The following is a 13,782-nucleotide window of genomic DNA, read 5'->3' on the forward strand; positions in this document are numbered from 1 at the left end:
CTCTTTCGCCATCACAGCAAATCAGAGCCAAAACTATTTGAATATCATAAGTTTAGAATTCCACAAATATTTTGAGTGTGCAGAGGTAGTTATTTTAATGGTTCTTAGAAATTATTTGAAGGCAACCAACAGAGATCAGGAGCTCCATTCACCTTTCCCATGACTTGATGAAATACATTTTAGGCTATTTGTAGCAGACATCTTGTGCGTCCCCCTACCTGTCCTCACTGACAGGGACAAAGATCTGTCCAGGTAGCCAATGCAGAAATCAGCATTTTTTATACTATTGAGGAAAAAAGGCCATGGAACATTCTGCAATAAGGGCAAGAGGAAGCTGTGTCGTGGCATTTGGAGATCTGCACTCTCCTTCCAACAGACAGATTCTGAGATCAAGCTTTGTAGCTGTCCCAGAACAGCCTCGACTGAGTAATGGGCTCTGTGGCAGGAGTCATTTAACCCTTGCTCTTATCTATTTTGTAATAATTGCAACCTAAATATTAAAGCTCATTCCTGCATCTGCGTTACTTTCATGTCCAGAGAAAATTAAGCATCTCAGTCTTAATCTAAATCTAGCAGATATTGAAAACAATCAATTACTGTCTGTCTTTCTTTTCTTTTTTTTTTTTAACTGCTAAGTACTTCACATCATTATTAGGCTGAGCTCATTCTTGTCTGTCCTGAACTAAATGAACCAAGCTGTTTCAAATATTTCCTGCAAGATCACATTTTTCAAATTTTTTTCCTCCTGTATTCCCTGGAGCTTTTTCAGTTCTTCTACATTTTGTTTAAAATGTGGTACCCTAAACTGGGAACATTACTTCAGTTGAGACATCATCAGCACAACATTTTTAGAATATTTATATTTTTTACAATATCCTAATTTGTAGAATATTTATATTAAGGCTCTTTAATCTGATCTCTTGATGTTTACTTTTTCTTTTCTCATAAATATTTGGTAAACCTTAACAAATAATCTAATCTACTTCTAGAACTAAGTCATTTAAATATGTAAATCTACATTTTTTTTTTATTCTATTATCCATTTACTGCCACAGCATTTTGCAAAGCAAAACACACAGTTTTTCAGATTCAGAAGACGGAAATAAGATGGGATTGGATCTTATTGCCCAAAAATGAGTTTGGAGCCATGCCAAATCACTGGTTTTCCACAGGGACAACCTAAAATGAGCACAGTTGTACTCAAAGTGTAGATCCTGAGATGAAAGCTAATAAACTCCCATCTCCAGAGAGATTTCACCCTCAATGTTTCTAACAGGCTCAGACACAGCAGCACAGCTTCCATCACAAATCACTTCACACTTTTGGTATTTTCAAGCAAAAGAAAAATAAGAATTGACTTGGTATCTCCTAGTCAGGAATAACCCAGAACATCTTCCTAGTCCTTAAAAAACAGACTTAGCACCAAAAACCTTTCAGACTTTCCTCATTGTATCATTATTCATATATTTAAAAAAAAAGAAAAAAGAAGAAGAAGGAAAAAAGAAAATGAGGGAGAGTCAATGAAAGGCACAACATTTAAAGAAATTCATTCTAAGCCACATAGAAGATGCTTTGGGGATTTTGAGGCATACACAAAGCTGCAAATTGATAGGGAGTTCTGCCACAAATCAAAGTATTAAGTATTTCCATTAGTTCCCTCTGCTGTGGGAACAGAGTGAGCCAACCCATGCAAAATCTGATGCTATACTTTCTAAAATGCTGTTTCCCAATGGAAAAAACAACAACAAAAAAACACCTCCCAAAACAAACAAAAAGGAAAAAATCACAAGGAAATTTTTCATCTAATGTTTATAAGCCTGTATATCATAGCTACCGTGCTAAAAGTGTTTGTAATCAAGAAATCCAGTCATTTCTAATGACAGGGGAATAGCAGAAAATGAACAGAGAGAAGTATTGATTCAATTATTTAATAAAGGTAAAATATTTATTTTTCAGTAGAGGAAACAGAATTTTCATCTACTGATAAACAGAGATAAAAGCCACAATTTGTTGTCTATAAAAATTATTGACTACAACAAGTGGAAGACTGAATACAGGGAATCCCCACAGAACTGCCCTGAATTTATAAAGCTTAGTAATGGACATCTGCCACTGAAATTATTTGTCTGCACAGATTTGTTTTTCAGATAAAGGATCCTGAGAAAGCTTTGTTGTCCTTCCAGTAATCTCATGAGAGTATTACAGTAAGCACAGTACTTTTTTCTAATCTCTGTGAAAAACACTCTTCCCCATCAAAGTCAACAAAATATCAGGACATTCTACTCTGTAAGGCATTTGCAAATGCAGGGAAAGCACACATATTGTTGCATTCTTACCTTTCATATAAAGGCTCATTACATTGCTTTGTTTACAGAAAAATTTTCTAAATTTTCATTTTAGAACAAAAATTGAAGACTGCAATACATCCATGTTCTTTACAGAAAATGACCAATAGCATCTATATTGAAAGACACAAAGTTTAAACCGAAACATAATGGGTTGCCACATTTGTATTTCCATTTAGAGCTTACAAAAAGTCAATCAAAATTCAACTTCATTATTCTCTAGTAGTACCATGTCCAAACAAAACCTGGATCTTTCTTGAATATCAAAGTAGCACATTTAGTGACACTACACATAGCTTATCTCTGATTAACAATTAACCATTAAAATAATCTAACTTTGCTGCCCAGGAGACAAGGACACACAGGCTTTAGTCAAGCATCCAAAAAAGGATGCCTACATTTATGACTTGGATCTTTTAATTTGGCCAATAGTGGCATAGCAACCACAATCTTCAGAGTTGTGGTATGTCCTGAGTTTGTCTTACCTCAAATGTGGCTGCATGTGCTGCAGATCATGGGGAAAATGAGCAGCAACAGCAACCACAGTAAATCACGGCAGAGGAGAAGGTGTAGGAATCAAAAGCCAACAAAATAAACAAACCAAAAATACAAACTTGACACTTCTCTCCAGTGGAAGCTGTGGTTGCTCTTTTGGACTGATTGCAGAGGGCTCCCTCCATGTTTTAGGGCTATGGACACTACATGCTCAACTTTTTTCCAAAGGCTGTCATCCTCATTTCAAGATAAAACACGTGAGAAAACACCATTAATGTTTGGAAATATAGTCCACTGAAGGGAAAATAATTTAATCAGTTCTCATACTTAAAATGATAGCAATGAATTCATATTTATGATTGCAGCTTCAACCTTGTGCAGCATTATTTGAAGTTATTATCCAAAGGACCCAACAGCTCATCTACTGCCTTGTTCTGCTTGATCTGCAATCAGGGATTTATTTTGCTGGCAGCAGAATTCTTTAGCAAAATGCCCCTACAATCTGATATCTATTAGATCACAAGGATCTTCCTCCTCCACAAATTATGTAGAACAAACCCCAACAGCAAAGCAGAAGGGCAGAAGCAAAGAGCAGATGCTCTCTGCCATTTAATATACATATTAATACTAAATGTGTTGGAATACATCTGTCAAAGTCCTGGATTCTCTAAGAACAAGTGGTGAGGAGAGCCCAAGAATTAGATAAATACAGGTTAAATTCTCAACACCAGCAGAGAACTACCTCAAAAAAGGAGAAGCACTATTAAACTATTCCACACACTGATTCTGTATGGTGAAATTAACTGAGAACAAATGCAAATGAATGTAAATGCCTGAATTGTGAAATGTCACTGACTTCAGCTTCCCTGTTCAGCCCATGGAAAGGGACAGGACTTCACCACCTGCTCCAAAGCATCCAGTGGAGGAGCTTACCTCTCTGCACGCTCCTCCTCCAAACCATCTTTCCCAAGCAATGGCTCCCAGCATGTGAGTTGGTTAATGTTGTGCTGTACAAATACACATCTCAGTTTTCCTAAAGCTGGAAACATTAGTCTGTATACCAATATAAGATTTATGAATACAAAAACAATATTCAAAATGAACAAGAAACTCTGGAAAAACACAAAGTCGGGTTTTCACCAAAATATGAAAAACATTTTGAGGGATTTGCTAAATGCTACTGCTGAATGTAATATTCTGTGGCTTATAATGGGGAGTAAAGGTTAGATAAATCACTCTCCTGCCTGACAAGGAAAGCATCTATTTTAGAATGCCTCAAAAATTTGGTTGGTGTGTCATTATGATGACATATTCATTTTCCCCTAGGCCTCCATATTAAAATACAATTTTATAGATGGTATCATAAATTTTAAGGACTGTATATGGCATTGACATTTGCCTGAATGTTCTTAAAAATAATATGAAAGCAATACATATGAAAAAAATAGGAAAAATATGTACAAGAAGAGCAGAGCAGATGTACTTGTGCTACTGTAACATCAGCAGATTTCAGTATTTATGGAACTTTTACAGTATCTGTCACTTCTAGAAATATCAATAGTTCAAATTACTTTTGATCAAGTACTTGAGAGTCACTTTGTTAAAAGAGAGAAGTGCATGCACACCCAGTTTAAATTAATTTTAAAAAAACCTGGATGAAATGTTGAGGTCACATAGATAAAAATATTAAGACACAAAAAAAAAAAAAAAAAAAAAAAAGGGAAAAGGGGGTGAAAAACAGAGTTTTTGTGTTATAAAGGTACATATTTTCAGAAATAAGGTGCACATTTTCCCCCATGAATTTTTAAAAGAATCTTCCATACTTAGAGCCTAGATCAGCAGAAATCTCAGTTACTGAAAATTTGGTATGTTCACAAATCTTCCTTTTAAATTGCTGTCCTGAAGAGTCTGATCTAAACAGCAAGAATGAATACCTGAAGCGTGACCAGCCTCAGTATAATTTGTATTTTAAAAGTAATATGAGATTTTTGTTCTTTCCTAATTTCAAGGCACAGTTTGACTGTCTTAAACAGCAGGCTCATCAGGGTCACTTTCCTCTGGCCAGAATAAAAGCATTAAAAATTGTGTGCCACTTCTAACAAATCAGTGATTAAATGAAGTCCTTACTATTTCTTAGCTTAGCTTATGTATATGAACCTAGAAGGAGATGCTAAATCTTCAAGCTGATTCATTCAAAATACCTGAGGCCTTTTAGCATTTTGACTAGGAATATTTAACATGGAATAACTGAATTTATTGCTATATTAAAGTTGGGTTTTAAAATTATATAAAAGGGAGAACAAAAAAAGTGATGGATGAGGTCACTTGCAAAAAAAAAATCTCTCTCTAACCAGGGTTTGGAGAAAAAATCCTTGAATTTGTATATGGGCTGGTTATAAAAACAAAGGATCAAGTTTGAAAAGTTAAATACTGGAAAAGTTAAATACTGGATCATGGCATTACTTGGAACAGTTTCTTTGGGAGAATAAAACATAGTATTCTTGTTTGCATAATGAGTATTTTTGGTGAGAGCATTTAAAATCCCACCGTCAGTGAACAGAAGAGGACTGACTGTCTTTGCTTCAGTTTCAGTAGAACTCCTATACCTGATACAAAAAATTGCTAACTATATATTAAACATAACTTAGTTCATATATGCATACACATATATATATATATATATATATATATATATATAAATTAGTGCAATTTTTCTTTTCATTCAGGTTCATAAAGGGTAGAGCCAGAGCTATGGCAATGCTTAAATGCACATCCCAGGAAACCACCCTCCTGTGATAGAAAATGACTGTAAAATGCCTTCATCTTCACAGAACTGGAATACTTTCATTTCTCAATCAATCAGCTACAGTGAGCTTCTCTTACTATAGTATTTTAGTTAAGCTGACATAAAGCATTGAGGACCTGCTCATTTTTCAGAAACTACAGGTCTGATGTGCTGGCAAAGCTTTTTATCTTTTTAAAACAAACAAATTCAGCTACTGCTTTATTTGAATTGACAGGCCACAGAAGAGCATGTGCAAGGAGGGCTCATTTAGTGTTTTCTATTTGCTAATTTCAACTTTGATAAATACGAAGTCCAACACAAAACTAATTATATTTTTTTTAAAAAAGGCAGAAAAGTCTTCTTTAGATATTCCTTCCTTGTACTTAGGTACCATACAAACAAAACGTTTTTGCAATTCTACATTTGCAACAATTGGTGGGAACAATACTAAAACTCCTGTTTTCCTATCTATTTACATCTAATATGACATACCCAGAGAGGGTATGGCCTCTCCACTTGGGAAGCATTGAAGACCTGAGTGGACACAGTTCTGGGCAATCAGCTCTAGCTCAGATTCTGTCAAGATTTAGTCCACTAGGATTGGAGCAGATGATCTTAATAGATCAATTCCAGCCTCTACAATTCATGTAGTTTACTGGTCTGCATGAAATGAGTCAAAAAAGATTCAGGAAATTCATAATTTCTAAGCTGCTTTTCTAAGCAGCCTTGTATTAAAGAAAAATGGACAATTCCTCCTCATCTCATTCAAATTCTAAATTTTCAGTGATTGTGAGACTGAGGACTTTGCCTGTGCATGGTGTAATCCTTCATTTTTCTGACTCAGTGTCCAGAGCTTTTTACTAAGCCTGCTAAGGACTTTTCCAATGAGGCCTGAAATCAAGGTTCTGCTTGTTCAATGAAGAAATCTTAAGAGGACTTGACAATTTTCATCAGACATTTTCCTCAGCATTCTTTAATTTTTTTTTCTTTTCCCTTAGAAGATTATGTCAGTTCTGTTGTGTTTAATTAAACATACCAAGGAGCTAATTTTCATGTTTTCTGTGAACAGTGATGGCCTCTTTCAAAAATAGGGGCTTTTAAGGTCCTATATTGTAGTAAAGCTTTTGCACTAAAATGCCTCTACAGAGAACTGCATTTTTGAAGGTTCACATATTTTGTCAACAATCTCAAAATCTCAAGAGAGAGCAATTTTTCAATTTTTAGACCTTGCTTTGCTCCATGATGGCTCTTTTTTGCTTGCTTCCATCCCTGTATCTTCTTCAGAACTTTCTAGGCGAGCAGTACCTTTAATAATTTTTTAAACTAAAACATACCCATAAAACCATCATCTCTTGTCAAAAATAGGAAATAAACACACACAGAGCACATAAAAATCCTATGCTGCACTTATCCAGATGCCTCTATGTTGGCCATTTGAGTCAACATCCAACTTACCATGCAATCTCAAAGAATACAAGACTGGAATGCTGAATTCTACCAGCATTTAGCAGAAATATACTGCCCTTCACATGAACATCATAAAACACAGTTCCATCTTGACTTGCCTCGATTTTAATAGCTAAATCACTATCTAAATCCAGATATTCTATATTAGCTTCATCTTTGCCACCCACAGGAACACTAATTTTCCAGGGATCTCACTAAATTTCAAGACTGGGGCCTGGGGTCATTCTCCTATTTTCAGTTATTGTTAAGAAGAAGAAGGAAAAAAAAAAACCACCATCATTTACTCTTCATTTTGTAACTGGGGCAGTTTGAAGATGCTCAACATTTCAGCGTCATCTTGATATAGAAGACATGGTCATAGAAAACACTTAGCTAAAGAAATTTTGAACATAAATGTGTCCAAATCTAAAGAAAGCCCTGCCTGCAGTACTTCTGTAACTTCCCTCCTGCAACTAAACTGAACTCTGTATGGACAGCAATAAATATGATGCTACTACAGTTATATTAAACATTTATCTACACACCTTCTGTAGAAATTTGCATTCATTTAAGTAAAAAAAAAAATCACAATCTCAATTGCAAGAAGCAGGAGAGGTTTTAGAAAAAAATTACACGGGCTTTTTGCCAAGAAGCAAAGACATTCTGACAGGGAACTGGTATTAGTATGTACAGATGGTGAAACAGCAGCAACACTCAATTCCTCTGTAGTAACAGTTGGCAGACTCACTGATTTCAGGATTTTTTGCCTATTTTATGCAGTTGAATCTTTGTTATTCGCATTAAGCCTTAGACTTTTATATGAAATCTGTTATAAGTGATGGGTTTCCAAATAAAAAACACAAAACCCCAACAAGAAACAAAAAAATCCCACTACAAATGAACAACAACAAAAGAACCCAATAACCCCAAAATAAAACAAAAAACCCAAAACCCAGTCTATAGATTGTGCAGTAAGAGTCGGTTTTGTTCCTTTTTCCCCCTCTCATGGGCAGGAATAACTCAGTTTTCCATTTTATAACAATGTTCTTGTTTCTTTCTGCCAGATTTAAACTCTTGTAGTGATCTGTAATAAACAACATTCTGGCACAGCTTAATTTTCAGTCAAATCCCTCTAGGGAACAGAGTGATTTAACATGAAATGTGTATCCCGTCCTGCTGCTTACTGTAATCTACTCAGACCAAATGGGGATAAGGAATACTTACTTTACACAAATTAAAATGAGATGTTTTGGCCAAATTTGAACTCTAAAGGAGGTATTTGAAAACATTACCCATAATCTTACTTTAGTCTCCCAAGTCAAGCTAATAAAAACTTCAAACTTCTCCCATTTATCACTGCTCCAGTTTCTGCCACCAAATCCATTTTGTTTAACACAGAATTTTGTCAACCTTATAATAAAACCTAAAAATTGAACTACATGCTGGGTACTTTCTTGTAAGTTTTCTGAGGGAAAGTAGGACTGACAAGTCACATTCATGATCTTAAACAGAACAAGAATACAGCATACACTTCTTTGTCTCTGAGAGGCTGCAGCTGTGTCAGTGATACTTTCACAGAAAAAAGTTTGTATGGATCCAAAGTGACCTCCCCCCAACAAGAAAATCACCTGAAAACATGCAATACAAGAGGGAAAGGAAAAATTATTCAAAACAAACTCTTAAAAATGTTTCATATTGTAAAAAAAATATCTAGCACACAGTCTTTAAAATTTACAGAAGTGGAAATAAAAAACCACTGATGTGCTTCAGAGTGAAGGTACACTGCTCTTATCTTTCATGGCATTATGCTTTTACAGATACCATGGAAATCTTCATGCTTTGGCATTAAAAAGCTTTCAACACCCTGTGTTTATTTTGGATAGACAGTATGGGCCCCAAGCATTTTTAAATGTTCAGTAATAACCAGAATTATTGGGGGAATGGAAACAGCACTTGCTTTTCTCTTTTACAATTACTAGAAAACAAACAACCCCAAAGCTTGTTGATGGTGTATTAGAAGTAATAATGTGTGATACCTTCTCAAAGTCAAAACCAAACTGCAAATAATTGTGAGAAAAAAAAAATAAATATCGGGATGTCTATTAACCCTACACATTTTAGAGATGATTGAAAAGTTCATCATGAAACTTTTTCTAAATCCAAACAACTGAGAATTCTAGAAATAATGTCACCCTTCTTCCTGGTACAGTGAAAACACTCAATTACATTTTCAGCACTTTGCAGGTAACTGCATTGACATTAGTTTATAAAGGCTCTTTTATGCTTTAACAGGAGCATGAAGTCAAAATGAAGATTTCATGAAATGTTATAGAGGAGTTCAATAATTTCTGAAGAATGTATCTTGTGGATTGGAGTCAGAAAGCTGCTTTCCTATTGACCTTCCAAAATCTTTTCTTATCAATGTAAATATTCTGTGTTTGAGGAAGCATATTTGAGATTTCCCATTTTAATGGCACATTCTTGTTCTTTCACTATTGTATTCACTGCAATTTTAATAGTATTTTAAATACAAGAGAAAAATAAGGTGGTTCTTGCTTTTGTGGTAGGTATCTAATTTTTCCTGAGATAAGAGAGTTTCTGGCAAAATAAATCATAAGATTTATCAAAATTTTTTCCTTCTTCAAGGTCAGTAACCATTGGAAACTAGGAAAAACACTGGTCAGATAAGCATCTGAACTTGAGCTAGGAATATCCAACAATTTCAAAATTACTTACTCTCATTTTGAAATCAGTGTATTTTATCTCTATTCTGTAGTTGTCATACTTCACCTTTTAGTCTTTAGGTACTGTTATACTCTTGGCTGACAGACAGTAGAGCTTTGTTATTCAATTTCTATGCTCTGAACAAACCACATCTCTGATAATCTAGACAAAATCACCATATTGTATTCTGTTATAAAACAATCCTGATATAGGACAGAAATTTTAAACTTGAAGCCTGGGTGGAACATTTACACATCAGATTGTCCTTTCTTATATTTCCTTTTCCTTATCATAATAATCTGATTTATGATGATATAGAATTGTCTCTACCAAAAAATGCTTTGCAGATAACAGTCAAAAAGTCAAACTCAATAGCTCACAGGGAGGTTTGAGAGTCAATTAAAAAAGGATCAAGTTCTTGGGAAGAGGAAACATTTTTAAATACTCTCCACACTGAGTCATCCAGTTATATCTTACAGGTGCAACTGCATCCTTCTCTCTCTCTTCTGAAAGGATTTAATATCTACACCTGCTAACCAAAAGAGAAAGGGAGGAACTCATAAACCGATTAATAAAAATTAACAACAAGAATAAACTACAACAATTGTACCTGCAACCACTGGAGATTTCCTGTCATCCAGAAGCTGAATAGCAGTACTGGCTGTCACCACATTGCTCTTGTTGGCAGTTTCTGTGAGGTGTATTAAGGGGGGGAAAGAAATTGAAACCATTTATTGCAAAATGTGGAAATTCAGGTTTGGTTTTGTTTTTTTGGGGTTTTTTTCCCCTGGTTTTAGATAACAGTCTATATGGATATAGTGTTCAGAAAATAAACCAGGGAACATTACATATGCACAGAACATACTGGCACTGGCATTTTAAGTTCCTCAGCATGCCAAAAACAAGCTTAAACACTGAAATGAGCCATCAGATTTTGCCTCCTCTGCTAAAAGGGGCAGCGAAGATGACAACTGGCAGGGCTTCTCAATAGTGTGGACATTTACCCTGTTGGACTTGTGCTGCTTAAAATACTTGTTAAAATGTAGTTCTACCTGTGCAAATACTCAATGAAAAGTGTCACACCACACTTTGGGGTTTCGCTTGCCGCCCCATGAAGGACACACCTGGTCAAAGGACCAGTGAAATAGCTGCAAATTTCACTGTTTAGTTCAGATCAATATTTGAGAACAGCTATAAAGCCCACTCTGTACTGACACACTTGGGATCCTTTCAGCATCATGCATGGTTCAGAACCCAAGGAATGACAAAATCACAGACCTGTGCTGAATGGGATTGAGTAGACAAAGCTCCCAGGTATTTGTTCAGCAGCTCTTCTGTACCAGAGTGGAAAATGGTCAGCATTAAAAATGTTCTCCTTATCTTCAGCTGTCAGGAAGTCTCTTGAGAAAAAAAGAGAGAAAGAAAACAATTATTGTTTGTTGCATGGCACACAATGGTTTCTAGCTTTGAAAGACAAAAGAAAAGCAATCTTTTACAAAAGAAAATGGTTTAGCACAATTTTTCCAATAACACTTTCTCAACAAAAGAGTTAAATTTAGTTACTAATAATTATTTGTGACACACAATAACTTTTGTTGTGAAAGATGTAAAAACCAGTACCTCTAAGTCCCACTGAAATTGTTTTTACTGATTTGTATAAATAAAAATGCTTAGACTAAAAAGCCTTTTTCTTCAGCAAAATATAAGAACTGTGAGCTGCACAACATGGAAAAGGCACTGGAGATTTGCTAGTTGGTTGCCACTGGCATTCACTCTTAGGTAGTGAAAAAAAGGTAATTTTACAGCCTGTGTTCAAAATACTATGTAGAGGGTGGTAGTGGACAACCAAATACTTTATTCCTCAATAATTTCAGCAAATTCTGTTGACAGAAGAAACTTTATGCCAAGAACAAGTATAATGTCCACTCCATTGTTCTGGTTTTCTGTCTGACAGTGACAAACTGTAGTGCTGTTTATGTCACCCACTTGTACAACAATATCTGTCTTCAGATAAGCCTGTAGAACTTTATCAAGTTATTTTATCATAAATATCAAACACAGATTTTTTTTTTTATATGCATAACACCTCCACTAGATCACGTTCTCAAAGGAAAACAGGAAACTCTTGTATGATGAGGTCTCCTGATTGCTCTTTCACCCAGTCCAATTCTGTCCCTTGGCTTTATTCAACACCAAAAATATTTTCCGCCACAATGGCGCAAAATCCCTGAAAAAGCCTACAGGTATTTGTTTTCAGGTGGTGTAGTAAAAGGTGTAGCATATTTGTAATTTCTCTGAAGAGAGATGTGAGGCTGGAAGTGTGTGCAGGGAGAGCAGATTTATAGGCTACAGGTGTAAAATAGTTCATTGTTCTAAATATTCCAGACAAAGAAATAATTTAAGGGATCCTAAGATATCTTTCTAACTTGCTCTATGTGAAGGCTTCATAAAATAAACTAATTTTTTCCTCTCTTTTCTCTCCTGGCTGCCAGGCACAGGTTGTTACTCACTGGTTGGTCAGCTGCTCTGGGCCCACAAAGAGGTTGATCCGAGAGAGTCCAGTCCGTGTCCCAAGGAAAGCAACTTCCACCCCCTTGTCAGAGTTCCTGAAACACAGCAGAGCACAAGCAGAGCCAAAGCTTCAGACAGTGAACAGATAAAGCTGCTTCACTGCCACAGAAAGCACAAGAGTACATGTCTTTAAGATTATTCTAAACATAGTTCCCTTATTTATTGATTCACTTTTAAATGCTGGTTTTCAAGTTATAGTCATCTGGGTTTTGACTAGTATGCAATGTAGAAATGCTATTTAGCCTAAGAATACATAAAAAGCCAAACACAATAAATTTTGTAGGATTTGTAGGAAGGGATTATATGGATAGAGTAATGAAATAAAAAGGTGTGCCATAGCTATTACAAACTATTTAATAACCACTGGCACACGGTGATTCTGAGATGGGCAGGATTTCCAGGTCTTGGTCCCAGTCCATTCAACATTTCTGTGCTATATTTAAGCTTCAAGTCATAGCTCTGACTATTACTCAGGTAAGCAAACATTTTAAAACAGGCAGATGAGAGTTAAGCTTAGCTGCCATCAGGACAAGTTGTAGCCGCTAGAACTTGGAAAAAAAACCACAGCAAGCAACTTGAACTTCCTCAACTCCTCTGCTGCACTGTTATCAGTACCAAGCTATTTTAAAACTAATTCTTGTACAGCTGCAAGAACTTCAGTCCCATTACCACAAAACCAGGGACCAGAGCCAATTTTTTGTTTCATTAATGAGACAGAATGAAGCAAAGTCAGAATCTGAAAGGGCTTCAAAAGTCTCCTCCTGGCATCATTCCACAGATGTCCTTGTGCTTTGGACCTGTTATTTCATTGTGTAGGATGGCACCTTGCACCTCTCAATGGCCACAGTTTATTAACATGCCACAATTTCTTATCTTTATCTTCCCAGGGAAGGCTGGATAGCTCTTTGATGAACCAGATCTTATCATGTTGCTTTTATTCATTCAGGAGAAGTACATGCTATACAGCAAAGTATTTTTTCCTTCAACTTTTAGAAAATGGTTGAAATTTAGGAAACTCTGATCAGGATAATCTCCAGAATTGCCTTTCAACCATTGTATTTCATGCAAACTGCTAAGCTTAGCACCTGTTTACTCTGATATGGATAAAAACTTGTTACTTAACACCTTAGTACATCATAGCATAAATGAATGAATTAGAAGATATAAAGTCTAAAAAGGACTGGCTAATTTCCTGACTCTCCCTAACAGGAATCTGGATCCCAAGTAGTTCTGGAAAATAAACAAATCAAGGATTAAAAAATTATTTTCCAGTGCAAGTTTTTCTATATATAATTTATTCTGAGACAAAGTATCAATTTTATCAATAATTTTGATAAATTGTGCATTAAATTTCCCAAGTACCCTTTGTTAAAAATACACAGAAGTATAAGTTGCAATTAGGATACAATTTCACCA

At 35.5% G+C, this 13,782-nt stretch overlaps 1 protein-coding gene across 1 annotated transcript in view; it reads right to left on the reverse strand.

Annotated features, from left to right (window-relative positions):
- Positions 1-13,782, reverse strand: part of CACNA2D3 (calcium voltage-gated channel auxiliary subunit alpha2delta 3) — a 408,036-nt gene that overhangs the window by 71,254 nt on the left and 323,000 nt on the right. Inside the window, exons 25-27 of the mRNA XM_041425790.1 lie at positions 12,306-12,401; positions 11,074-11,195; positions 10,406-10,486 (exon numbers count right to left, since the gene is read on the reverse strand). Of these exons, the coding sequence (XP_041281724.1) occupies positions 10,406-10,486; positions 11,074-11,195; positions 12,306-12,401 (299 nt within the window). The remainder of the gene's footprint in view (positions 1-10,405; positions 10,487-11,073; positions 11,196-12,305; positions 12,402-13,782) is intronic.

Source organism: Onychostruthus taczanowskii, unplaced genomic scaffold, assembly GCF_017590055.1.
Source record: "Onychostruthus taczanowskii isolate IOZ18803 unplaced genomic scaffold, ASM1759005v1 scaffold9, whole genome shotgun sequence".
Lineage (NCBI taxonomy): Eukaryota > Metazoa > Chordata > Aves > Passeriformes > Passeridae > Onychostruthus > Onychostruthus taczanowskii.